This window comes from Suncus etruscus, chromosome 5 (genome assembly GCF_024139225.1).
Source record: "Suncus etruscus isolate mSunEtr1 chromosome 5, mSunEtr1.pri.cur, whole genome shotgun sequence".
Taxonomy (NCBI): domain Eukaryota; kingdom Metazoa; phylum Chordata; class Mammalia; order Eulipotyphla; family Soricidae; genus Suncus; species Suncus etruscus.
The window spans coordinates 17,988,291-18,013,457 of NC_064852.1; the positions used below are offsets into that span (position 1 = coordinate 17,988,291).

At 55.1% G+C, this 25,167-nt stretch overlaps 1 protein-coding gene across 1 annotated transcript in view; it reads left to right on the top strand.

The window, feature by feature from the left end:
* Positions 1 to 3,135: 3,135 nt before the first annotated feature.
* The window catches only part of ASS1 (argininosuccinate synthase 1), a 31,329-nt gene continuing 9,297 nt past the window's right edge, over positions 3,136 to 25,167 (top strand). Inside the window, exons 1-12 of the mRNA XM_049774054.1 lie at positions 3,136 to 3,197; positions 4,504 to 4,610; positions 5,180 to 5,248; positions 6,316 to 6,504; positions 9,548 to 9,604; positions 10,852 to 10,926; positions 13,443 to 13,513; positions 13,821 to 13,851; positions 17,920 to 18,010; positions 20,260 to 20,344; positions 20,796 to 20,860; positions 24,752 to 24,883. Of these exons, the coding sequence (XP_049630011.1) occupies positions 4,506 to 4,610; positions 5,180 to 5,248; positions 6,316 to 6,504; positions 9,548 to 9,604; positions 10,852 to 10,926; positions 13,443 to 13,513; positions 13,821 to 13,851; positions 17,920 to 18,010; positions 20,260 to 20,344; positions 20,796 to 20,860; positions 24,752 to 24,883 (970 nt within the window). The 5' untranslated portion in view covers positions 3,136 to 3,197; positions 4,504 to 4,505. The remainder of the gene's footprint in view (positions 3,198 to 4,503; positions 4,611 to 5,179; positions 5,249 to 6,315; positions 6,505 to 9,547; positions 9,605 to 10,851; positions 10,927 to 13,442; positions 13,514 to 13,820; positions 13,852 to 17,919; positions 18,011 to 20,259; positions 20,345 to 20,795; positions 20,861 to 24,751; positions 24,884 to 25,167) is intronic.

A 25,167-nucleotide genomic window follows, 5' to 3' on the forward strand; every position in this document is an offset into this window, starting at 1 on the left:
GCAGGCTGGGCAGGAAATGGCCCAGGCAGAGCCGTTGCCTCTGGAGAGGCACCTCAATGCTCCCATCCACGAAGTGGGGCGTCGCCCAGCTCCACAATCTGGCGGCACATCTCCTGCACGAACAAACCTGTTCTTCTCCCCCTACCCCCATTAGATCAAATAGGCCTTTGATCCCTCCACCTGCCCAGGTGACAGGAAGGAGGGGTCGGAGTCCAGCAGACACGGGGTTCCCCCCACAACCCCCCCACATCCGCCTCCCAAATCTCAGTTTCTCCACTCAGCAACTAGTACAGCTCAGGGCTCAGCAAGAGTGTGGAAAGTCTGTGGACAGAGACCTGGGGGTCCATTCACCCCTGTCTAGGACCATCCAACCCATCTTGGGGTACCGGGAGCTGGGGAGACCCACTGCCCTGTCCTATCTGGAGAGGTGGAGGTAGTAAATGCCCCAAATGAGGGATTTTTTTTTTGGTGATTGTTTTGGGGCCACATCTGCAACTACTCTAGGCTCAGTATTGGGGGGCCATGTGGTTTAGGAGGGGTCAAACTCAGGAGTGCAGAACATGCATCTCCCATTGGCGCTTTGACCATGGATGAGAGCCCACAGTTTCTCTTCTAAGTTACTATGAGGGTACAGTACAGGAGCAAAGGAGGTGCTTGATCCAGGGTTGACCCCCAGCATTGTATATGGTCCCCTGAATACCAACAGGCATGGACCCCTGAGCTCCAAGCCAGTAGTCCCTGAGTATCACCATGTGTGGCACGAACCTCCTTCTCCAAAAAATAACTAGGTGAGGGATCCACTCCAGGCAGTATCCCCAATTGTAAGATCCATCCTACCTTCTCATCTATCCTCAGCCCCAACCCCCTCCTCACACACTCCCCTTCTCAGAGCAGAGAGCAGAGAATGTGGTGGGGAAGAACTGGGGTTACCTGTGCCCCCCCCCCCCACTGCTGAGGAGTGTTTGACGTCTGCAGACATCAGGGATGAATCCCAGGCATGACAAGCATTGGGGTGAAGGAGTTCTCCACTCAGAGCCTGGTCCCCCTCCTCCCATGTGCCTTGTTCTTGGGCTTGGGGGTTTAAGGGGTTCTGGCGGTAGGCATTTCCCACAGCTTGGGGTGGGGTCACACATGAGCTCCCTGGGATCCACAGCCCTATGGGCCACACTCTCATCGCCTCTTCCTTCTCTGGCTTCTGGGGGCTTCTTTGATCTCAGGGAAAGAACCGTGGGAACTGGAAAGGGAGGCCCCTCCCATGCCACAGTCCCTGGGGAATAAACCAGTTCCAAGGATATGACACACACAGGGGCCCAGTCATGGTTTGAAGCCCCCCAGGAATGATCCCTGAGCATAGAACCAAGAATAAGTCCTTAGCACTGCCAGGTGTAGCCCCCTACACTACCTGGCTCAGCTTACTGGCTTACTCTGGTTTACTCCTGGCTCTGCATTCGGGGATCTCTCCTGGAGAGGCTCAGGGGACCTATCGGGATGCAAGATATCGAACCCAGGTCTTCTGTGTGCAAGGCAAGTGCCCTGCCCATTGTAGTATCCCTCCAGCCCCCACCTTGACATTTTCATGCCAACCAGACACAACCTTGAGGGGGCCGGAGAGATAGCATAGTGATAAAGGCATTTGCCTTGCACACCGCCAATCCAAGACAAACATGGGTTCGATTCCCAGCATCCTATATGGTCCCCCGAGCCTGCCAGGAGCGATTTCTGAGCACCGCCCCGTGTGACCCCAAAACCAAAAACAAACAAACAAAAATTAAGACACAACCTTTAGCCAAGGCAGCTCCCTTGCATCTAGTCACCCACCACAGAGACTGCTGGAGTGCTGGTGTGTGTGTTCCTGACTTGAATCCGAGCTCAGGAGTGAGGCTGTGGGGGGGGGGGACTTGTCCTCTGGGAAGGAAGTCCCACCCATCAGTCTCCCCCAGCCCCAGATTCTGAAATGAGGGGATTTCTAGAGCATTAGTTCTGGAAGAGTCTTGACAGCGGCACCTCCTGGTCAATTCTGGAACTGCAACCATGCTGTATTGGACGGAAATCAGGGTTTTTGCAAGTACGTCACAAGTATTCTTAGGGCTCAAGAGGGGCCAGTGAGGGTTGATAAAAGTGAATATGAACAGAAGAGACTGTTAGGGAGGAGTCCCAGAGGAGCCTTGGTGTGGTTCTAGCCCTGATAGAGAGCTGGAATGGAGATGATACTGATTTATGGGGGGTATTTTGATTTCTGGAAGGACCAATAAAATAAGGAGCTTTCCCCTCACTCCATACCCACCTACACCAAGAGACAAGCAGCTCAGACTTGTTAAAAGCACATGGTCTTCAGTTAGCCCAAGTTGCTTGCACCAGCTCATGGCCTGGGCATGTCCTTCACTGCTCTGGGCCCCTAGCCACCCTGCCCAGAGGTGGCAATGGCCGCCCCGGGAAGTGGTGAGTCCCTTGTTATCATTTCCAGCAGATGCTCCCCTTTGTGCCCAGGTTGGATGGGCACATTAGCTGCAGCTGGGGACTCTGCTTCCTTTCTTGCCAACCATGACCAGCCACCTGTCTGGGTATCAAGCATCTGCCCACTGTCCCTGGCATTTCTCCTCTGCTGAAGAATGGCAGGACCTGTCCCAGGAGCTGCAGGCACTGTCCTAGCTGTGGACAGCATGGGTGGCCCCAGAATCTGCTCAGTGACCTGGTCCTTCCCCTAGCAGGACAGGTTCTAGGGTAGTAGAATCAGAAGGGTCCCCTCATGTGGGGTTGAAGGGGCGCTGGGTGGGGCAAGCGTAGGGTCCACTGGGCCAAGAGCAGGACGCAGGTTGGTGGACACAGGCAAGGAGTCGTGGAAACAGACTGAGCCCCCACATTTTGCAGGTGAACCTGAAGAATGCCTCATCCAGCCTGCTTTGTCCCAGCAGGTGTTTCTGTTGTTCTCCTCACCCCCTGCAAATTCCTCAGCCTCCTTCCATCTTTGTTGGCTGCATCAGGTCCTTGAAACTTCCCATGGCAGATGCCTGGTTTTCCAGGAATACACCCACATGCTTGTGCATGGCACATGTACACACAACTGCACACATGTACACAGCAGTGAAGCTGAGTTCTGGCTCCCCCTGTGGTGTGCAGGTCACTGAGTAGCTTCCCTTTTGCAGGGTTGGCTGAGTTGTGAAGACTAAGTCCAGGCACCTGATCATCTCCTGTCGCAGGTACCGGAGTTCCCCAGGGTCAGGAAGCTAGGGGGCCCAGTGGGTGGGCCTGTGGGGAGGGCATCAGCCTCCTGGTTCAATTAGTGCTCCCCTGAGTGCTCCCTGCCTGGTGGCAAGTGGGCTCTGACACAACCCTGGGCACAAGGGTGGCAGCTCGTCCTTGCAGGGCTCGGAGCTGGTCATTGAGTGGAAGGGCACTTTTGGATCTGTGGAGGGGTCTATTGAGCTCTTGTCCCTCTCTGTCTCAGTTTCCCCAGAAGTGCTCTGGGGAGGGGCAATCTCTTTTTGGGGGGGGGTTTGGGTCACACCCGGCAGCGCTCAGGGGTTACACCTGGCTCTACACTCAGAAATCGTTCCTGGCAGGCTCGGGGGACCATATGGGATGCCGGGATTCAAACCACTGTCCTGCATGCAAGGCAAATGCTTTACCTCCATGCTATCTCCCCGGCCCCGAGGGACAATCTCTTGACTGAAGGTTTTGTGGTTCTCTCAGAGCTATTGGCATATGCACATCTAGACACCCCACCCCATGTGGGGTGATCTAGGTTCTTCCTCTGACCCCCCCAGTGCAGAACTGGGGGGCTACATGCTAGGAAGGATCCCAGCCTGGAATCAAATAGACATAGATCCTCACAAACGCAAACAAATACATGGCCCCCTCGATACACTCCTGCAGACAAACACCTCTCTAAACGCATAAACCAGAGACCCATACCTGCCCATAGAACCCCAAGGCCCAAACACACAAACATAACACAAGGGCCCCACAGGCCCCCACAAATTACCACAGATGCACACAGACCTGCATACACTCCTGCAGACAAACACCTCTCTAAACGCATAAACCAGAGACCCATACCTGCCCATAGAACCCCAAGGCCCAAACACACAAACATAACACAAGGGCCCCACAGGCCCCCACAAATTACCACAGATGCACACAGACCCACCTAGGCATAGTCTCTGCCCTGTCCCCAGCTCATTCAGGCACACTCTATGGGTTCCCCTGAGTCCTGGGTGGGGGTGAGGGGCAGCCATCTGATTGGCTCTGGACCCATCACTCACTCAGCCTGCGTGACCTTGGAGGGCTGCAGGTGGGGGTTGGACCTGCGCTTCCCCTATAACCCTAAACTCCAGCTTTCTGGAGGCACCCATGGGGCATGGGTGTATGCTTGTGCAAGTTGGGTGCAAGCTGGGGGTGGAGGGCTAGGGGAATGGCAGCTGGAAGAAGTGGTTCTGCTGACCCTGACTTTGATCCTGGCCTGGAATCCCACTGACAGCGCCCCTCACCTTCCTCTGCCCGCAGACATGTCTGGCAAAGGCTCTGTGGTCCTGGCCTACAGCGGTGGCTTGGACACGTCCTGCATCCTCGTGTGGCTGAAGGAGCAAGGCTATGATGTCATCGCCTACCTGGTAGGCCTGGGTGGGGCCCTGCTAATCTCCATTGGGCACCCTGTGCCTCCTTCCTCCCTCCTCCTGAGCTGACCCCCAGGCCTCTGACCTGTCCTCATGTCAACCTGAGTGTCTCCAGAGACACACCTGTACTTGGGTTCTGGAAGGTCCTAGAATTGCTAGAGAACAGCCAGCAGCCAACACGCTCTGGGGACCTGAAGGGCTGGCTGGGTGCCAAGTCAGCCAGGGCACAGGGCAGGCTGGGCCAACTACTCACAGATCATCATTGTCCTAGCTTTGGGGGAGTTGGTGGGGAGAGACAGAGGAGGGAGAAGCTGGAGATGCCAGAATGTAGGCCTGGGAAGGCCAGTGTGGGGTTCACCAGGCAGTGGGGCCAAGGCCGGCCCATAGAAACTGCTTCCCTCTCAGGAAGCTCCCCTGGCTACTCCTATGCCCTTTCTCCTCTTTCTGTGCCCTCGTGCTGAGTGAGAGCTCGTTGGGCATGTGGCTGCCAAGTCCATCCCTGGGGGAGCCTCTTCCCCACCCCTCTATCCCCACAAACCGATGACTGAGCTCTGTTCTGCTTTTAGGCCAACATAGGCCAGAAGGAAGACTTCGAAGAAGCCAGGAAAAAAGCCCTGAAGCTTGGAGCCAAAAAGGTGACACATAGAGGGCAGGGCTGGGCAGAAGTGATTGTGTTATGTTGTTTGGTAGCAACCAGTCAGGGCTCCGTGTGAGGGAACAGGGGCTCAGGATATTCCAGCTAGGGGCTTCTCCAGCTGTACCCAGGGATGCATCGATGCCAGTATAGTGCCAGGTATTGATTTGGGGTCAGCTACATGCAAGGTACATGCCTTCACCTCCCTGGATTATCTTTCCAGTCCCCTGCAATGAGTTCCTTGTTTGGTGGGGGACAGGGGTCAGCATTTCTGCTCCAGAGCTGGTTCTCTGCCTCACTTCAATAAGTCTGGAGTTCATGACCTCCTGCCAGGGATGTGGGTGTCATCTTCCCCCACCACAAACTGGCTTTATCTACCCCATCCCTCATCATCCATCTTGACCCTGCCCAGTTCTTACTCTGTCCATCTTTCCACCTGTTCATTCATCCAAATTTTCACATATGCTCCCATCATTCATCTCCCCACACACCCCTGCACCCTTTATTTCTCTGTCACTATACCCAGGCTTTTATCCAACCTTTCAACAGGACCAGAAAATGCCAGTTTTGCCCACTGCATTGGTTGCATCTAATCTAATGCCACAGTGAAGCTCTGGTGTGGAGGTGGGGTCAACAGTGTGAGCAGCTACCACAGGAAAGTCCTAGAGGCAGTGGACAAGGTCACTCAAAGGCAGTGATCCATTTCCTTCTCTGGGACAGTTTTTTGCCAGATTTCTAAAACATGACCGAGCTTAATAAACAACATGAGGGAGGAAGGGTGGGTGGTCTGTCGAGGCCCAGAGACGAGGGGGATTATCAAAATAGGATCCCCAGAAGTGGGCTGAGAAGAGAGAACAGTGCTAGAAGGGATTTAGAACCAGGTTGGGAGGACAGTGGGCTTGGATTGATTAGCAATGTCTGCTAAGAATGCAGGAATGGGCACCGTGGTACGTGTTGGGTTGATTAGTGTTGTCTGCAACAGACACAGAAGGAAGCAGGAGGGGCAGCCTGCCAGCACTGGTCAGGCTCACCTTGCTGAGGGCCCTGGATTCCCCCATCTATCCACAGGTGTTCATTGAGGATGTCAGTAAGGAGTTCGTGGAGGAGTTCATCTGGCCAGCTGTGCAGTCTAGCGCCCTGTATGAGGACCGCTATCTCCTGGGCACCTCTCTTGCCAGGCCCTGCATCGCCCGTAAGCAAGTAGAGATCGCCAAGCGGGAGGGAGCCAAGTTTGTGTCCCATGGAGCCACGGGAAAGGTGGGTATGGAAAGGAGGGTATGGTCAACTGTGGGTCCCTCAGAACACAGATAGGTGTAAACTGGGGCAGGAGCAGGAGCTGGGAAGAGCAACCCCATGGCTGTGAGCTTGGAGGCATGTCTGCTGCATGTCAGCCATGGAAGGGTTCACCCCAATCAGGACTTGGCAATTAGGACTGAGCAGGCCCGGTCAAGGTCACAGTGGGAAGGTCAGGCAGCGGAATTGAGGCCCAGCTGCATGGCCTTGGGGACATTCTGTCCCTTAGCCAACGCATCCTTTGTCCAAGGGCCAAGTGGGGGTTGGGGGCACCCCAGAGTGAGTGGTCTGCAGTGAGTGGGGGTTCCACATGGGTTTGAGTGGTGTCCCTACTTTAGGCTTCCTGAGTTAGGGGTGTGTGTGTGTGTGTGTGTGTGTGTGTGTGTGTGTGTGTGTGTGTGTGTGTGTGTGTATGTGTGTCTCCTTGGCTTGTGGATGCAGATTTCCAAACTCTGCTATCCCCTGTGTGTGTGTGTGTGTGTGTGTGTATGTGTGTGTGTCTCCTTGGCTTGTGGATGCAGATGTGTGTGTGTGTGTGTCTCTCTCCTTGGCTGTGGATGCAGATTTCCAAACTCTGCTATTCCCTCTTTGTGTGTGTGTGTGTGTGTGTGTGTGTGTGTGTGTCCTTGGCTTGTGGTTGCAGATTTCCAAACTCTGCTATTCTGTGTGTGTGTGTGTCTCCTTGGCTTGTGGATGCAGATTTCCAAACTCTGCTATCCCCTGTGTGTGTGTGTGTGTGTGTGTGTCTCCTTGGCTTGTGGATGCAGATTTCCAAACTCTACTATTCTCTGTCACCAGTCCCTGGACCCCTCCTTTCAGCTAGGGACAACAGGGCAAGGTCTCCCCCCCACAAACCCCAGGACCTGGGGAGTCCCCTGAAAACCCAGGTCCCACTAAGCTCTCAGGAACTGGGGTTCCTCCTCGTGTTTGTAAAACAGGAGTCACCATAGCTGGGGCCTACCCATCCCGAGCCAGCACCGAGGCCCTGTGGGACATGAGGCAGAAAGAACAAGAGACCAGGTCCTAGAGTGCCGGTCCCCCTCACAGATAGTGTCTTGGGAAGCAGAATAGATGAAACCCAAGCCTGTGTCTTCATTGGCCCTTCCCTCGCTGTAGTTTGGTGGGGAACATGGTAATGGACAGGGATGTGGGCGTGGCTAAGTGTGACCATGCCCACATTGGTATCTGTGCATATCCATCCTCAGCTGTGCCCTTATATATTGAGGAGCTGTGGTGGGCTCACCTCGGGGGGAATTTTCTGCACCCCACTGCCCCAGGGAACCTGTACCCTCAGACAGAGAGGAAGAGACATGCCTAGGAAACCATAAGGTGTCAGAAAGCGAAGTCCTAGGTAGCAGGAAGGGTGTATGGGGCAGATGGGCAGATCAGGAGCTGGGCTTAGGCTAAAGGGGGGGTCAATTTTTCCTGAAGATTTCTTGAAGGCCAGCAATCCTCCCACTCTGGGGGTCCATGGGGAACTGTTGTCCATCCTCATGGGCTTAGGCTAGATGTTAATGAATATGCTGACATTGAGAGCAAGGTGTGAGGACACCCCCCCACTCCATGATGGGGTACCCCTACCCTGTGCTGGGGGGATCAGAAAGCTAAGTTGCTGTTGAGCTCCTGGGTTCTAATCCTGCTCTTCATACCAAATCCTGCCCCGCTGTCTCCCACAAATCTCCACTCCCTCTGCTGATGGACTTGATCATGGCTGAGCTGCCCTGCCCTGAAGCAGGAAGCCAGGTGCCTAAACTGTGCACTTCCTAACCTTGGCAACGTGTATGGGCAGTGAGCTCTCCATCTCTGGAGGGGTCCAGGCTGAGGCCCAGAGATCTTGATTGTGCAGGATCTCCTGAGCCTGCTGGCATGGAAGGCGGATGGGTGTGCTCTTGGTTTGGGAGTGCAGGGGGAGCCCAGACAGATGTGCTCCCTTCATAGCTCTCTGGAGTAGCTGCATGTGTGGCTCATAAGCCACCAGAGGGCACCAGAGGTCTGGGTTTGAGCCCTTAGTGGGGGACTGATGGCTAGGGAAGGTGGTGGTTGCTCTCCCTCAGGCGCCCCTACATTTGTTCAATGTCCCACCCTGAGGAGAGCCCTTACATCAGTGATTCTATGATCACTTGGGTCTTGGGGGTGTCACTGTGGCCATACTTAGTTTGGGGGGGGTTCATACTTGCCTGGGGTTCAATGGACAAGCCTTACTCCAGTGCCTCAGTTTCCCTTGTGCAGCCCATCATTCATCCTTAACAAACTCTAGGGACAATTTCTGGCTGGGGAGAGCCAGACCAGGGTGAAGTGGTGGAGGACAATTTGGGGTGTGGATAGGGAAGGGGGTGATAGTATCACAGAACCACTGAGAACTGCCCAGAACTCAGGTGACCTCAATCTCAGGAATCTATACAGAACTTAGCCACCAAAAAGTGGGGACCTGGATGAAAGTAGACTATGGGGGTCCCCATCACCCTCCCCCCTTCGTAAGGCTAGGTCTGGTTCTCTCATTGAGTGCTATGACTATGGGAGCAGGAAGGGGAGGGCAACCGGGCTGGAGGCACAGAAGCTGGGGTTCACTCTCTCCACCCTGCCAGAGAATTTTCCCAATGCATCACCATTATGCCCCCCAGTTTGGGAAAAGGAGCCTAGAGTTCAAACACCATCTGTATGTGAGGGGTGAGGGGCAGAGGAGAGACCCTCCCTCATGCACTACTGGAGGGTGTCATGCACAAGGGAATGAGTAGTCTGGGGTACCCCAAAATACACCCTGCTTGCAACCTTTCTGCAGGAGGCAGCCACATTTTGCTGCATGCACAGGAGGTTGGGGCCAGGTCACCACAGCTGTGTCCACACACAAAACCACACTATCCCCTGGGCTGAGTGGTGTGTACTCCACCGGCAACACCCCTCTCCCATCCCATTGCCAGCCCCCACCCTGCTGCCCGCACAAGCCCATAGGTGGTTTCTATGTCCTCCGATGCTGCAGCCTCTGAAGTTCTCCATTTTCATGTTTCAGGGGAATGATCAGATCCGCTTTGAACTCACCTGCTACTCCCTGGCCCCCCAGATCAAGGTAAGATGGTCGTCTTTTCCCATGAGGAGCTGGGCACTGTGGCCTGAGTTCCCTGGGTAGGAGCAGCTTGATGCATCTAGAAGGTTTCATGGACAGGGACACATGACACTTGTCATGGTGGATGATGCCCTTTGTTCTGCTGGCCAATTGTCCTTCCTGCAAGTATTGTCACAGTCCAATCATCTACTAAACTATTCTTCATCCATATGTCCATCCACCCATCTATTTATTCATCCTTTTGTCTATCCATCCATCTACGCAACTACCCACCCATCCTTCATTGATCTGTCCATCCATCCACCTACCTGTCTAATATATTCATCTGTCTATTGAACTGCCCACCTTTCCTTTATACATTTGTTCAACCATCCGTTTTATACCCACCAACTTCATTCATCAATCTCTTTATCCATCATTCTATCCATCCACCCACCCACTCATCCTTCATCCATCTTGTACACCTGTCTACCTATCTATCCACTACCTATCCATTCACCCACCCTTCCCTCATCTATTCACCCACTTACCCATCAATCCTTCACCTGTCCATTCACTCTTTTTATCCATCCCTCTGTCTCTATCCATCTACCCACCCATCCTTCATCCATCTATCCTCTATCCACCTAGCTATAGTCCATTGAGTCATCTACTTCTCTACCCACTCATTTTTCATCTGTCTATATCTCTCCATCCATCTACTCATCTTTTTTTCCAACTGTCCATCCACCCTTTCACCCTTTGACATTCACCTCCCCAATTATTTACACATCTACTCATCCATCATTCCATGATGGGGGGGGCAGGATCTCTGACTTCTGGGTCTTTATCTTCAGAAACTAAGCTGGGGGTAGCTTAGGGTCAGACCTCTATAGCTAGAAGGAGACCAGAGTACATTGATTGGTTAAGTGGGTTCTCAGGCCTCTCCCACCCTCCATCAACTACATAGCTCTGACCCTCCCCACCCAATTTGACTGTTACCATCACAGAGACCAGAGCTCCACTACCAAACGGGGCTTTTCAGGTGGCTGGCTGAGTCCCAGGTGGTGTTAGGGGAATGAGGGCAATGCTTCAGGGTGCTGGACAGTTCCATGCTGGGTCCTGAGATCCAATGCACCCAAGCCCAGTCATGCAGGGCTCACCAGAGGTGCCCAGGACTACATATGGCAGTGTTGAGAAACTCTGCAAAGGGGGTCAAGAGCAAAGGCTCTAACCCCTGACCCCTGACCCCTGACCCTGGCTCCCTGTAGGTCATAGCCCCCTGGAGGATGCCTGAGTTCTACAACCGCTTCCAGGGCCGAAATGACCTGATGGAGTATGCCAAGGTAAGGGGGTGAACCCAATCCTGCAGCAGCACCTCCCAAAAGGCCAGATCCTCTGGGGATTACTGAGCTCTGTGACCCCCTTTCCCCACCAGCCATCCCTGTGTCCCCAGACCCTTCCCTGGAAACAGGGATGGACATACACAACACATCCTAGGCAAAAAAAAAAAAAAGGGAAAAAAAAGGAGCTGCAACCCTTTTTGAAGTACAAGTTGCAATCAAACACATTCAAAGTTTTCCCTCCAGCGCCTTCCAGCTCCCCAGGACACCTTTTCTTTTTAGCGACTCGATGTCAACCCTTGACAAACAGCCTCAATCAATCAGTCTTGGGGGGGCATTGGGGGGAGGGAAAAGCCGCTTGATGCACGCACCAGAAAATTGCTCAGGGTTTTAAATAGCAGCCCCGAGTGCTGGCTGTGAGCTCTCTGAGTCAAGGTACCCCGGGTGGCGGGGGGAGACGCGGCAGGGCCAGGGCCGGCCCCCGTGCCAGCATCCCATTAAGACCCCGAGTGCGGACCATCTGTTGTTTTATTATTAAGAGGGGAGTTTACAAGAACAAGCCCATATGTTGTCAAACAAATTGTCAGATCTCACAGCTATTAGGGAACTGGCGAGGCTCGGTTGCCTTTTTTTTTTTTTTTGCCCCCCTTTTTTCTGTCTCCTTGAGGAGCTGGAATGTAAAGCGAGGCCTCGCCTTTCCTAATCACGAGTTAGGGACCCTTCCTGCTCCATCAAGGTTCAGGCTGGGACACTCGGCACACCCTCCAACCTCGGGAATCAGCAGCGACTCTTGGGACTTCCCCGCAGCTGCATTTCAGGCTTGCAACTCCCCAGACTTCTGTGTGGCTAATGCCAAATTAGCTGTGAGGAAAGGAAGGTTGGAGAAAGTTTAGAGGGGTCCCCAGTTCTGCCTCTACCCCCCCCAGAGCACATCTGAAGAGTGTTGAGGCTGGCATGAATTCTGCGCCCAGAATAACTGAGCATCTCTGGAGGTTTGGCTCAAAATTCAGAGCCAGGTAAAATGATCCTCCTGAAATGACAGCACAGAGGGGAAGGCATTTGCCTTGCACGTAGCTGACCCAGGTTCAATCCCCGGCATCACATATGATCCCTGGGCTGCACCCATAGAAAATAGGGTGAGGTGGTTGTTTGGTGAGGGGCTCCGGGAAGCCCCACCATTGGCTTTCTGGATCTGTCTCCCTAGAAAAAGGAAGCTGTCCCCCCTATTTAGGGAACCTGCTTGGAATTTTGTTTGTGGGGCCCCTTTTCTATCTGCATCTCCCTGACTTTGAGAGCACAATTCTGATGCCCCAGGTTTGAGAAGCCTCTCACAACGTGATCCCCTCAGCTTGTGTGGGTTAAATACACACAAAAATCAGACCCAACTGGAGCTTTGCTTCCTGTAAAGCGAGTTTTCTGGGCTGAGTCCATAGTATAGCAGAGGATGATTGCCTTGCATATGTCTGACCCGGGTTCGATCCTCAGCATTCCATACGATTCCCCAAGCCTGTCAGGAGTGATCCCTGAGCACAGAATCAGGAGTAACCCCTAAGTTCTACCAGGTGCGACTCAAAAACTAAAAATCTAACAAAATAAAGTGAGTTTTCCTAGAGAAAGCTTGCAGGTGGGGAAGAAGCACTTTTATTTTGCCCCCTTTTTTTTTTTGGAACTTGTGAGTCTGAGGAAGGAAGGACAAGGGGTCTTCTGAGAGGGGGTGAAGATTGGGAAATTAGGCCCTGGGGTGGGGGACTGTCAGGAGCCAAGACTTTGAGCCAACCACCCCAGGCCTGTCTAACCCAGGTGTCCCCATTCCAACAGCTTGTGATTCCACCAGACACCATGGGGCACTGAATGAGCCCCCAAGGATAAGAGGCAAATGCCTCTGGCAGGGAGAGGCCCCCCAGATTTTCAGTCCAAAGCCCAGGCAAGGTAGCTTTGGTGGATCACTCAGGATTCAGCCTCTGGAGCACAGGACCGTGTGCAATGTGCTTGGCAGGGGACAGCCAGACTGGGCTGCTCCTGGATGTTCTTTCCCCAAGGTCAGCTCTGAACCCCAACTTCTGGGTTTTGGGGTACAGTCCCTGGATGACCTTATACATGGCTTTCGGAAAAGCAGGTTTGGGGGCCAGAGATATAGCATAGTGGTAGGGCATTTGCTTTGAATGTGGCCAACCCAGGACAGACCTGGGTTTAATCCCCTGCACAGAATCAGGAGTAACCCCTAAGTTCTACCAGGTGCTCCTGGTCTCCTGAGCCTGCCAAGACTGATTTTTAGAGCGAGGAGCCAGGAGTAACCCCTGAGTGCTGCCTGGTGTGACCCAAATCACCCCCCACAAAAAAAAAAAGAGCAGGTTTGGAGTCTTCCAGAAGGAACCGCCCCGCTCACATGCTGACACCAGGTCTGCGGGTCTGGGTTACAGGGCCCCTTTCCAACCCTAGCTTAGGGTCTCGATGAAATCAGGGCTCCATAGGGGGCATCCCCAGTTCATCTCACTCACCTCATCACCCCTTACCCACAGCAACATGGGATCCCCATTCCTGTTACGCCCAAGAGCCCCTGGAGCATGGACGAGAACTTGATGCACATCAGGTGAGCTGGCCACCCTGAACTGGGGCAGGGGGAATCCAGAAAGACTTCCTTGAAGAGGTAGCAATGCCTCTAGGAGATGGGAAGCCCAATCAGGCTGGCAAAACGCCCCCAGCCCCTGCACCCCCATAGCATTTTATCCAGCTCTTCCTGGCATCCTGTGCATGTCAGAATCAACTCTGGTGGGCCCAGAACATTCCAGTAAGGAAGATGAGACTAGGTGGGGAGGTGACAAGTAGGGCAGAGCTAGAGAGAGCCCTCTGCTTCCCCCCCCCCCCCCACTAATCGGACTCTTCTCTTCTCCCCACAGCTATGAAGCCGGGATCCTGGAGAACCCCAAGGTAAGCCCCATCTTGGGTGGTCCTGGTTAGTATCTTTAGAGCTTAATGTACAATTTCACGGGGGTGGGAGTAGGCTCTGCCCTCCCCACTAATGGGCGCTCTCTTTGGAATGAATGGTGCAAGATGGTGGAACTGTCATGGGCCAGGACACAGTGACACTTGGCGAGGGACTGGCCATACCCACCAGATTCAGCCATCTGCAGGGGTTGTGGGGGTAGATGAGGATCCAGCTCTGTGTGTCCCAGTTAATGCCCCCTCCCATACTGTTAGGGTTTCCCCCTGGGGACCCCCATCCAGGGCAGAGCTGGACAGAGTTGGGACATCGATGCTGCGGGAGAAGCGCCTCTTTGTCCCTAAGGGAATGTGTCCCCTTCCTGGGCCAGGCTGGAGGGGGGCTGGGGTGCCCGAGCAGCTGGGCCGGCTGGTGGGGACAGCGGGGGCTGGGGACAGTCCAAGAAGACCAGCTGGAGGATGCCAGGTGGTTTGGGTGCTGGTGGGGAGAGCTGGAGACACCCCCATCCCTGGGTCCCAGAATGACTCCCCAAGGGACCAGCCATGGGAAGGCTGTGGGGGGGGGGTGACAAACAACAGCAGCGTGTTGCCACCAACCTCGGCCACCTCCTCACTTTCATCTGGGCTGGGAGGGGTGTCCACTATGGATAGAAAACCAAAGGTGGATGCCTGCAGCCCCCCCAGCCCCCCCCAGCCCCCGCTACCCCCTATGCCCCCCACAGCTTCTACAGACTCCCACTAATTCTCACAGTCCCCCACTAACTTCTGCAGTCCCCAAAACCTCCTGTTGCCCCCCCACTACCTCCCACAGCCCTCAAAATCCCTTGCAGTCCCCAATAACCCCCACAGCCCCCATTGCCCCCCTCCCCACACCCACCCCCTCAAACCTTGTCACTCAGGAGCCATTCCCCGGCCCCCCTGGGGCTGATGGCCTGGCGGGGCTGCACTCCTGCTGGCCACGGCCTTTCCAGTTCATGCTCTGCCGACCCTGTGACACTCAGGCCATCACCCCTAATTAAGCCAGTCAGTCAGCACCGCAGAGCTGTGAAGTAGGGTATGCCCGCCCCTGCACCAGGAAACTGTCCCCCAGAAAGCTCTAGAGGAGCCCAAGGTCTCAGGGAGCTGAGGGCAGGGAGGAAATGTGCTTGGGCAGAGCTGGGGTGCCTAGGACACAGGGCAACGCCTCACTGTGGAGGTAACACTGGAGCCGGGTCTCCAGCCCCCCTAAGAATCACCCTGGGTGCTGACAGCATCAAACCATGAAGGCCAGAAAGTGCCAAGAAAGCGGCTCCGTATTGCTCTGCATCCTCAGGTGGGTGACTGAGCTTCTCTGAGCCTCCCAAGTGGCCAGCAAAAATGGGGTCACCTTAGCACCTCCCACCCGGGCCTGTGCGAGGCTCTTAGCCTATCCCTCCTCGAGCAAGACCTCAAAGATTTGGGGTGAAGGGATAAAGCCACAATCTCCCTAGACACCCCCCTTTCCTCCCAGCAAACAGGAAATCAGGACAGGGGCAAACCCCACTGCAGGGTCTTGGCACCTAGAATCCAGCCCAAACTCAGGGACCCTCTTGGCCCACTCCAGACTCAGAGCAAATCCTTCTATTGCTAAAGCTCAGGAGACTTGGTCTTGGGGCTGCTATCTTTAAAGGGAGGGGGCCTTCCCTGGAACCCTAGGGAGATGGAACTTCAGGGAACTGGGAGCCCCCCCATCTCCAAAAAAAAAAAAAACATCCACAAGACCTGGCCGAGGGAGGCTCCCGAGGCAGATGGTGAAGCCATTTTCTGCCTCCGTGAGGGCCGATTGAGAGGCAATGAGGCGGCTAATATGGAGAAAGATAGAAATTTACTTGCTTTAACTTCATTGGGGCCGCGGAGAAAGGGCCCATTCAGCCCCGGCCGCCCTACCTGAGCGGGAATAAAGCGCCCGCGCATCGATCATGCCCAGCAGCGCCCTCCTTCATGGACCATTGGCTGCAATTTCTCCTCCTCGGCTGGCTCTGCCCCCTCCCTTTCTCTCTCCCCTCTCTTTCTGCCCCCCCCAGGGCTCCCCCCAACCCCAGATGACATTGGAAGTGGGCTCTCCCGCTGGGCTGAATAAATAGCTGGTATTGATACTCGGCAACAAACTATTTGTTCTTTTGAGCTGGGCAAAGCCAACTCTCTGGGGGGGCTCAGATCCACCTAGAGACTTATCTCAGACCAGAGTGTATGAGTCCCTCCTTTTCCCTGGGGTTCTGGGCAGTGAGGATGAGCCTAGAGAAGATGGTGGAGACCAGAGGAGAATTGACCCCCACAAGGTAGTTCACTGATGGATGAGGTGCGAAGGAGAAGGGGTTGTGAAGGTTGTGGGTCTCCCCAATGTTAATGCCTGGTATTTCCAACCTGGATTTTAGCAGAGGGTGCCTCAGACTTCTGGGTCTAGGTTGGCTGGCAGCAGGCACTGCCCAGTCCTGGGGATGGAGAATGTCAGCCCTCAAGCTGCTAGTGTGTCTGCTAGGGGGTCCCCGTACCCCTCAAGGCTCTTTTAGGAACCCTTATTGCCCAGTGGTCTAGCCCATGGCAGATAAAGTACCCCATAGAGCCTTTCTCGGGAAGTGGTGTCAGAGGAAGGTTGTGCTGGTCTCAGGCCTCCCCCTGACATGTTCGGAGCTTGTCCAGCTTAAAAACAATTGGGGTAGCTGGGCCAGAGTGATAGCACAGTGAGGGAGGGTGTTTGTCTTACACGCAGCTGACCCGGGTTCTATCCCCAGCATCCCACATAGTCCCCAAGCCTGCCAGGAATGATTCCTGAGCACAGAGCCAGGAGTGAGGCCAACCCCCCCCCCAAATGGGGTAACCCCAATTTCCGGCACTGCCATGTTGGTTCAGGCCAGAGAGATAACACTGGGATAAGCCACTTGCCTTGGCAGCCTGTTGAACCCCAAGTTTAAATTCCAGCACCATCTCAAGCCCCCAAACTCCATTAGGGGTCACTCCTGAGCACAGAGCTGGGAGTAGCTCCTGAGCACTGCTGGGTGTAGCCTTCATCCTTCTCCCCAAATAAAAGAAAAGCTCAGGTCCCTGAATGCCCTTTGCCATCTGGGGGAATCTTGTCCCCTCTTTTACAGATGAGGAAACTGAATTTTGGGGTGAGGCATAGACACTTGCCATCCCCAGTTCTAGGGAATTTGTTTGCAGGATTTGGAGTCTTTCCTAACCCAAAGCAATTCAGAGTGACTGAGGGTCTGCCAGGGGCTCTACTCTCCATCTCTGGGTGACCCACAGAATTTCCAATCTTCCACCTCTCATGTGGGGCACTTGTAGGTGGAAAGGCCCAGGTGGGTAGGCTTAGATATTTGGGGGAACAGGTGGACAGCAGCCTGAGGTGCTCCCAAAAGAGCTCAAGCCATCAGAGCCAAGTCTGGGTCCCAGTTGGGGGGTGCATAGGAGGTGACGGAGGGGGCTACAGATTTGCTACCACCCTTTCCGTCCCCCTTCTCCACCGCTGCCTCCTCAAAAGACATTTTCTCAACGCACCCGAGAAAAAATATACATAAAGGTTGATGCGTTTTCAAATGGGTTTTTGCTTTGCTTCCCTTCGCTCTCCTGGGAGTATTAACCTCACAGACCCCAGGGATGGCTCGGCCCCCCAAGCACCTGCTGGGGTCACGAACAGTCATTAGCTTTGCGGTCAGCACAGCGTCAACCCCAATTCCCGCTGCCGCTCCCGGGAAGCCGGGGAACGCGCGCCCCGAAGTCACTTCTCTTGCCTGACTTGTTCCTCTCCTGCTATTCTGCCTCCAGCTGTGGGGGCGTCGAAGGAAGAGATGAGATCAAGTTGAGGGGAAAAATTGTCTGATTTTCCCAGCCTTTGTTTCCCAGGCCCCTGGCAAGCGGCGCTGGTGGAGAGGGGCGGGGGGTGTGGGGAACCCACACCACCGGACCAGCTGGTGCCCAGCGCCCGCAGCCTGGGGTGCTGCTCAGGGAAGGGCCTGGGGTGTCCAGAAAGGGCGTGGCATGACTTGGCTCTCTGCTCAGCTCCTGACCCCTCACTCCTCCAACCCCCTCGTTCCCCAGAACCAAGCACCTCCAGGCCTGTACACCAAAACCCAAGACCCTGCCAAGGCTCCCAACAACCCTGATGTCCTGGAGATCGAGTTCAAGAAAGGTGAGTGCCCACCTGCCTACCCAAATGCCTTCACCCGTGCCCCAAGGGAGCATGCATTTGTGGGCATGGGACTCTGAGGAAGATACTTGACTCCTCAAGCCTCAGTTTCCCCCTCTGTCCTCTCCCCTCCACAGGGTGGCCTAGGGAAGGCCTTTGAGTTGACTGAAACCTCAGCTAGTCCAAAGGGGAAGCCCAAAGCCCCTCTTCATAATTTCCACCCCTGCCTGGGGTCCCCCATGGTAGGTGGGTCCCCCACTATTTCTTAGCTGTAGCTGCTGTCTCCCTGCCTTTCTGTGGGTCTGGCAGCAGGGACCCCTGTTGTTCTGAAGGGTTGGCCACACAGGCTCAGTGAGTGTGGGGTACAAAAGGGACCCTTCCAGGAAGCAGACAGAAAACCTGGGCGCTCCCTGGAGAAGGAGGAGACAGGGCAGGAGCCAGGAAGACATGTTGAATGTAGACAAGGAGGGAGGTAAGAGCAAGTCACCCCAAGGCAGGGACAGAGGGAGAAACTGAGGCTCACATTCATACTACCCCAAAGCCAGAGTGTCTGTGACATCCAGCCTGTGACTATGGGCCCTGAGGCAAAGACACTGCACTGTGGCCAGAGAAAGGAGGAGAGGAGACCCTTCACAGATTCTCACAGGTGCCCAAGACCCCACAGATACCCACAGACCCCTCAAACCCCCCACAGATCCCACACAGACATCTACAAGCCCCACAAATACCCACAGATCTCATGCACCTCACAAACATTCAGACATCTGCAGACCCAACAATCCCCGCACACACCCCGCAGACCCCCTAGTCCCCCATCCCACCCACACATGCTTTTAGCACATGGTTCTCTCCCTGCTCCCCACTTCACTTCTTCACCCCCTCCCCATTCAAACCCTAGACTTCCCCCCCCCCACTCCCTCAGGGGCTCCGTCCTGGGACTCCCTGAGGGCCACTGTCCCAACCTCCCAACCTCCTGCCTAAGCAGTGGGGGCCCAGGCTGTGCCGCAGCTCCCTAGGCACGGTGGTGGGAGGCAGCGGGAAGCCTTGGGAGGCAGCGGGTCTGGCCGCCCAAGCTGGGAGGGGGGGGCGGAGCTGTCTGAGTGATTTGGGGGCTGTCTGGGCAAGGGAAAGCAACTGGACAGGCGCCCCCCTCCCCGCCCACTCGCCATTCATCCCCGAGTTAATTTATTTGAAGTTTTAATCTAATTATTAACTATTTTAAAGACTAAGAGGCTTTCTAGCCTGCGCCATCAACAATGTCAACGGCTCTGGGGGGCCCAGTGAAGCCAGGCCCGGACCATAATAGGGCCCCGGGTGGGAGAGAAAAGGGAGAGAGAGAGAGGCGGGGACCGGGAGGCGGGGAAGGGGGGGCTCAAGGCTCATTATTGGGCCGACTTACATTTAATAGCAATTTACAACCAAGTCCTCAAGCCCCGGGAAATGGGGGTTAAGAATGGCCGAGAAGGGAGCCGAGCCCCCTAATAAAGACTCAGAGGCTCCTTTGAGACTCCATGGTAATGAGCTAGGCAGATGGGTGCGGGATTAAACCCCAACTCCGAACAGCTTTTCTTTGTCATTGTTACAGCCCCTTGTTAGCCCCTAATACATTTATTGCTCATTTCACACCGCTCCTGAGTAACCCTGGCTATTCAGAGGCCGCCCCCAGCCCCCCCATCTCGGCCCCCCTCAGCCCTGCCCTGCCCCCCTTAGTAGCCTGGTCTCAGGCCTCCTCCACTCCAGTGTCCACAGCTGGTCCAGCACCTTGCTGGTCTGCTACAAGCTGAGTGGACACTGGGGTGCCCCGTCTCGAGGCTGCGGGTCTGGGGTGCGGAGTTGGGGGCGCAGGGTCCACCTGACAGACTGTGACGGGGCGGGGTGGGGTATGCGTGTTGCTGGCTGGTGGGACAGAAGGCCAGGCCGGCCTAAGACAATGGTGGAGCGTGAAATTCAATTAGTTCAGGCCTGGTTCCAATTTCACGTCCCCTAAATGCAAAAGGAGCCGAGAGAATGAGCAGGGTTGGGGGGGGGGGCGTTTTTATCGCCTTTTCCCTTTCATTCCGGGGGGCAGCCCAGCCCCTCCCTAGCAGGCCCCACTGCACGGGAGCTTTCCGAGGACTCATCTGGACCCCATATCTGTCACATCCATTTAAGGCGTTGCAGGACAGAGTGGGGCAGGGTGGGGGGTGGCAGTGAGAGAGACTGGCCGGGCCCCTTGGCTGAGCCTGATCCCTGGGCTCCCTCCCCCATCACAGGGGTCCCCGTGAAGGTCACCAACGTCAAGGACGGGACCAGCCACCGCACATCCTTGGAGCTGTTCATGTACCTGAATGAAGTCGCGTGAGTGTCTATGGGACCCCCAACTGGGATCTGACAGGATTCCCACAAACACCCCATGAGACGCCTATGGGGAATCCTTCTAAGACTCCATGGGACCCCATAAGACTCCTGTAGAGGTCCCCACAAGTACCCCCATTGGGACCCCATGTGACTCCCCATAAAATCCCCATAGTAACCCCGAAACCCTCAAGGGGACTCCCAAAAGACTCCCAAATAGGGCCCCCAAAGGATCCCCACCACAGCCTGAGGTGGTCCCCGAGCTGGTCCCACCAGGCCAGGGATGCTCCTTCGGGGCATCCCTGGAGCCTCCAAGCAGGGTCTGAGAGCAGGTGCTGGGAAAGTTTGTGAAGGGCGTTGAGTTGGTACACCCCGGCCAGACCCCACTAATGACCAGGAGCTGGGACTCTTCCTGCCCTTGGGGCCTCAGTTTCCCTACCTGTCTGTCCCACAGAGGCAAGCATGGTGTGGGCCGCATCGACATCGTGGAGAACCGCTTCATTGGGATGAAGTCCCGAGGTGGGTCTGCCCTGATGCCCACAGCGCCCCTCAGTGCCCCCCATGCACACAGTGCCCACAATTACCCCCAGGAGGCCTGACTTCAGGGTCCTAAAAGCAACAAGGACTTGGAGATGCTGGTCTGCCATCCACAGTGGCTGCCGAGACCAGCCAGGACTCAGTTGTACAGTGCTCTGTTTATTGGCTGGGTGAACTGGCAGGGAACAAGGGTGTATATGGGGGGAGGGGGGCAGAAGGAATGGTTCTCAAGCGCCTGCCTGTCATTTAAACAGCAACAGGGCTCCTGTACCTGTTCTCCCTCCTTTTCCACGGCAATGCATGTGCCCCGTCCTACAGACAGACCGGAGGGTGCCCTGCACCCCAAGATCTTGGAGGAGCTTCTTGACTTTGTTCATCCGCTTATTCATGAGGGAACTTGAGACAGACCAACCCCAAGGAAAGGGGTGTGAGGCCAGAGGCTGGAAACTGAGGTTGGAAATTCCTCCATGGCCTTGACACAGTCTCTAAGCCTCGGTTTCCCCACTGGGAGGCCTGGGGGTGGGGTCACTGTACCACTTTTTTTTTTTTTTGCCTCTTTTCTGCCGGTTGACTCGAGGCTATTCTCCAGAAGCGCCTAATTGAAACTCTTGAAGGCCGAATGGGGAAAATATTTCTAATTAGCTGCTTGCATTTATCTTTCCTTTATTAACAGCTGATTAAACGGCCCTTTGTCTCCTGCCCTTGGATGCAGCACAATGCAGCTGGGGGTTTAGACTAGCACCCTCATCTCACAGATGGGAACCCCACTCAGTCACTGCAGCTTTTCTAGCCCAGGACAAACTGAGGGTAGGCTGGGAGGGGACAGAGCAGGGATACCCAGATCCAGACTGTGTGGGGTGCTGGACTCTGGGCCCCATAGGGCAAGAGCAGCCTCTGTGCACACCCTCCTCTCTGGGAATTGTGTCCTAGGCCCAGGGGTGCATCACAAATAGATCCTGGATGTGCCACAACAGTACACACATTTGCTTTCAGGGCATGTGTGGGTGGCATGACATGGATTGAAAGGGCATCCTGCAGGGATGAGTGAGTGAATGAGAAAAATTCTAGGCACTGCTATCCCAAGAAGTCCTCCTGAAGGAGGGGGCAAGTCCATGAGCACTTCACACAGTAGAGTGTGGAGTCTAGAGAGTAATTAAAGCAAGGTTGGGGCCGGAGAAGTAGCATAGTGGGTAGGGCATTTGCCCTGCAAGCGGCCAACCTAGGTTCAATCCCTGGTATCCCATATAATCCCCCAAGCCCGCCAGGAGTGATTTCTGAGTGCAGAGCCAGGATTGACTCCTGAGTGCCACTGGGTGTGACCCAAACCCCCCCCCCCCCAAAAAAAAAGCAAATCAAGGTAGGTGAGGTGCCAGCACCCCTGGGAAAGCTGTGTGTGTGGACTTTGCAGTCTCCACATGTTGTCCCACGGGAGAAGGGGACGAAACTGGGAGGACAGTAAGCAGCTCTGAGCACAACTGGTTTCCTGGCAGGTCTGATGGCAAAGGTCGCTGGAGCTGGCCTGGGACTGTGCATAGGAAACAGTACCCTGGGAGCTTGGGGTGAGCTGGGCTCAGGCTCAGACATGGTCAGGACACTCCATTCAGAGCAGCCCTCTCCCCCTTCCAGCTCCGTGTGCACACGGGCCGGGCTATTAGTATTGATTGGACAAGCCTTGTCCTTGGATTTGTGAAGGGCTGAGTTTGGGGGTGGGGTGGGACCTTGGGTCTGGGGGCCATGCTGGGTGTCCTGGGCAGGGTCAGCAGCAAATTACAGATGGATTGGCTGGGGCCCTATTGTGTCTCTTTCTGTCCTTGTCACCACATCCTCTTTTTAACACTGGAGGGAGCTAATTAAATGAAGTCAGTGAAATCGGTGTGGAGGTGTGTGGCAGGGGTAGGCTTTGGCCTCACAGCCCTCCTCCCTCTGCCCCCAGCCCTGCCTTCCACCTCTGTCTCCCTCTTTCCCTCCCACAAATCCCCTTCTCCCTTCACCTCCCCTCATTACTGCCCCCCAGTTTCCAGCTGGAAAGGAGTCCCATTTTCACCTATACCTATCCAGGCTCCCCACCTAGGTTCTATTCAGATGGAATGTTCCAGAAATTTGGAAGCCTGGCTAGGTGGGCATGACTACAGCTACAGGTCCCCCCAGCTCTGCCCTGGTGCCCTAGTTGTGCCTAAGAAAGGGGGGTCTCCCACCACAGGCCCCAGCCAGCCTCTCCCAGATCCTGTTTCCCCACAGGGCTGAGCCTTGGTCCAGAAGTCTTCACTAACCCATGCTCGATCTTGGGGCTGCCTTGGAGGGACCCCCCCCCACCTTGTCCACCCACCCACCTAGCCAGCCACAGGGCCTCCTGGACAGTAGGCAGATGACATCAGGGCCTGATGAGGGAGGAAGCCGACATGTCCATCTCTCCCTATCAACGCAGAGATGAAAATAGATGAAAATAGACACCCGGAGCTGTTCTGTGTCACTCAGGCCTTCAGCTGTCACTGAGCCCCCCCCCCCCTTTCCACAGTAGCTTGTGTGCTGTAGGCCCAGCCCCGTGCCCAGAGCCTCTAACACCCACCTTTCTGGCACTGGTGCCTTATTTTTTTCTATCAGTCTCTATTTTTATTTTCCAGGAGAAACACAGAAATTATCTGCACTCTTTACTCCCGTGAGAGGGGAGAGGAGGGCCTCCTAGATCCATCACAATTCACTCCAAATCCTTCTCAGTGCAGGAGCAGATGGGGTCCAGGAAGCCCTTAGATCACCCACTCCTTTCCCCATACTTGGGGTTCTGAGTGGATGCCAGGGAGACTGGTCACCCTAAAGCTGTGGAGTACGATATTGGGGGTCTGCCAGATCATGAAGAGTCCAGGCCACTGTGTCTGGTTGGGGTGAGCAAGTGATGGAAAGGGAAACTTTTTGCCCCTTAAGAGGGACACACAGAAGCCAAGGTCAGCCCCTGACTTGGTACTTCCATGGTTGGCCAGTGACTTGAGTGGTCGACCCCTGATTTTTCCTCCAAGTGAGGTTTTTTATTTTTGTTTTGTTTTGTTTTTGGGTCAACTCCTGGTGATGCTCAGAGGTTACTCCAGGCTCTGTGCTCAGAAATAGCCCCTGGCAGGCTCGGGGGCCCATATGGGATGCTGGGAATCGAACGTCATCAGTCCTGGGTTGGCCAAGTGCAAGGCAAATGACCTAGCGCTATGCTATCTCTCTGGCCCCTGTGCTATCATTCTGGTTCCATGTTTTGTGACGGTTTGTGACAGTTCTGAGGTGCAAAGGAGGAAACTGGGGCTGCCCCACCCCTGATCCTGCTACATCTCCAGGCTTGTTTGTCTCTCTCTCTCTGTCCCTTGTGGTCAGCCAGGCCTGGACTCCAGTGGCTTTTTCTGCAGCCCAAGGTGGCATGCTCGTGGGCATGTGTGTGCGCGTGCTCATACGTGTGCATGCGGACATGTGTGTGTACCACCCCCCCTACCCCCAGCCCTGACTCCCCGGTGAAAGGGAGGAAGGGATATTTGAGGCTCTGGGCTCTACCAAGATCAGTTTAATTACAGGTTTTCAGCCGCGGGCCGGTGGGCATGCCTTGAGGAAGGGGGGTTGCCGTGCCGAAACCCTGTCATTTTCCGGCGTCTGAGGGCCTCTTCAAAGGGGAGCATCTAGGCATTTTCTCCGCAAGCCGCAGAGTGGACCAGCATGAGCGTAATGACAGAAGCAAGCTGGGAGTGAATGGGGCCCACCGGCTTGGTTCCTGTCACATGAGTCATTATTATTTTTCTTCTCTTTTTTTGTGTGTGTCATTTGCTGACAGTTTGGGTTACATGCCTTTCCCTTCTCTCTCTCTCTTTTCTCTCCTTCTCCCCCTGCCTGGAAAAATGGTATTAGGTATCTACGAGACCCCAGCGGGGACCATCCTGTACCACGCTCACTTGGACATTGAGGCCTTCACCATGGACCGTGAAGTACGCAAGATCAAGCAGGGCCTGGGCTTGAAATTCGCCGAACTGGTGTATACGGGTGCGTGACCCCCACAGCCGTCCCCTTCCCACCTGCTCCTGAACCTCCATCCCCACCTCACAGTCCAGGACCTCCACTGCCATCCTGGCCTGAGGTGGACAGTGGAAGATGCAAATGCAAAAGCCAAGGCATGGGCCAGTGGGGAGGGCATTTCCCTGGCACGTGGCCAACCTGGATTCACTCACAGCATCCCATAGGGTCCCCCGAGCCTGCTAGGAGTAACCCTGAACAATACCAGGTGTGGCCCCAAATCCAAAAACCATAGGAAAGATAAAAAGAAAGAG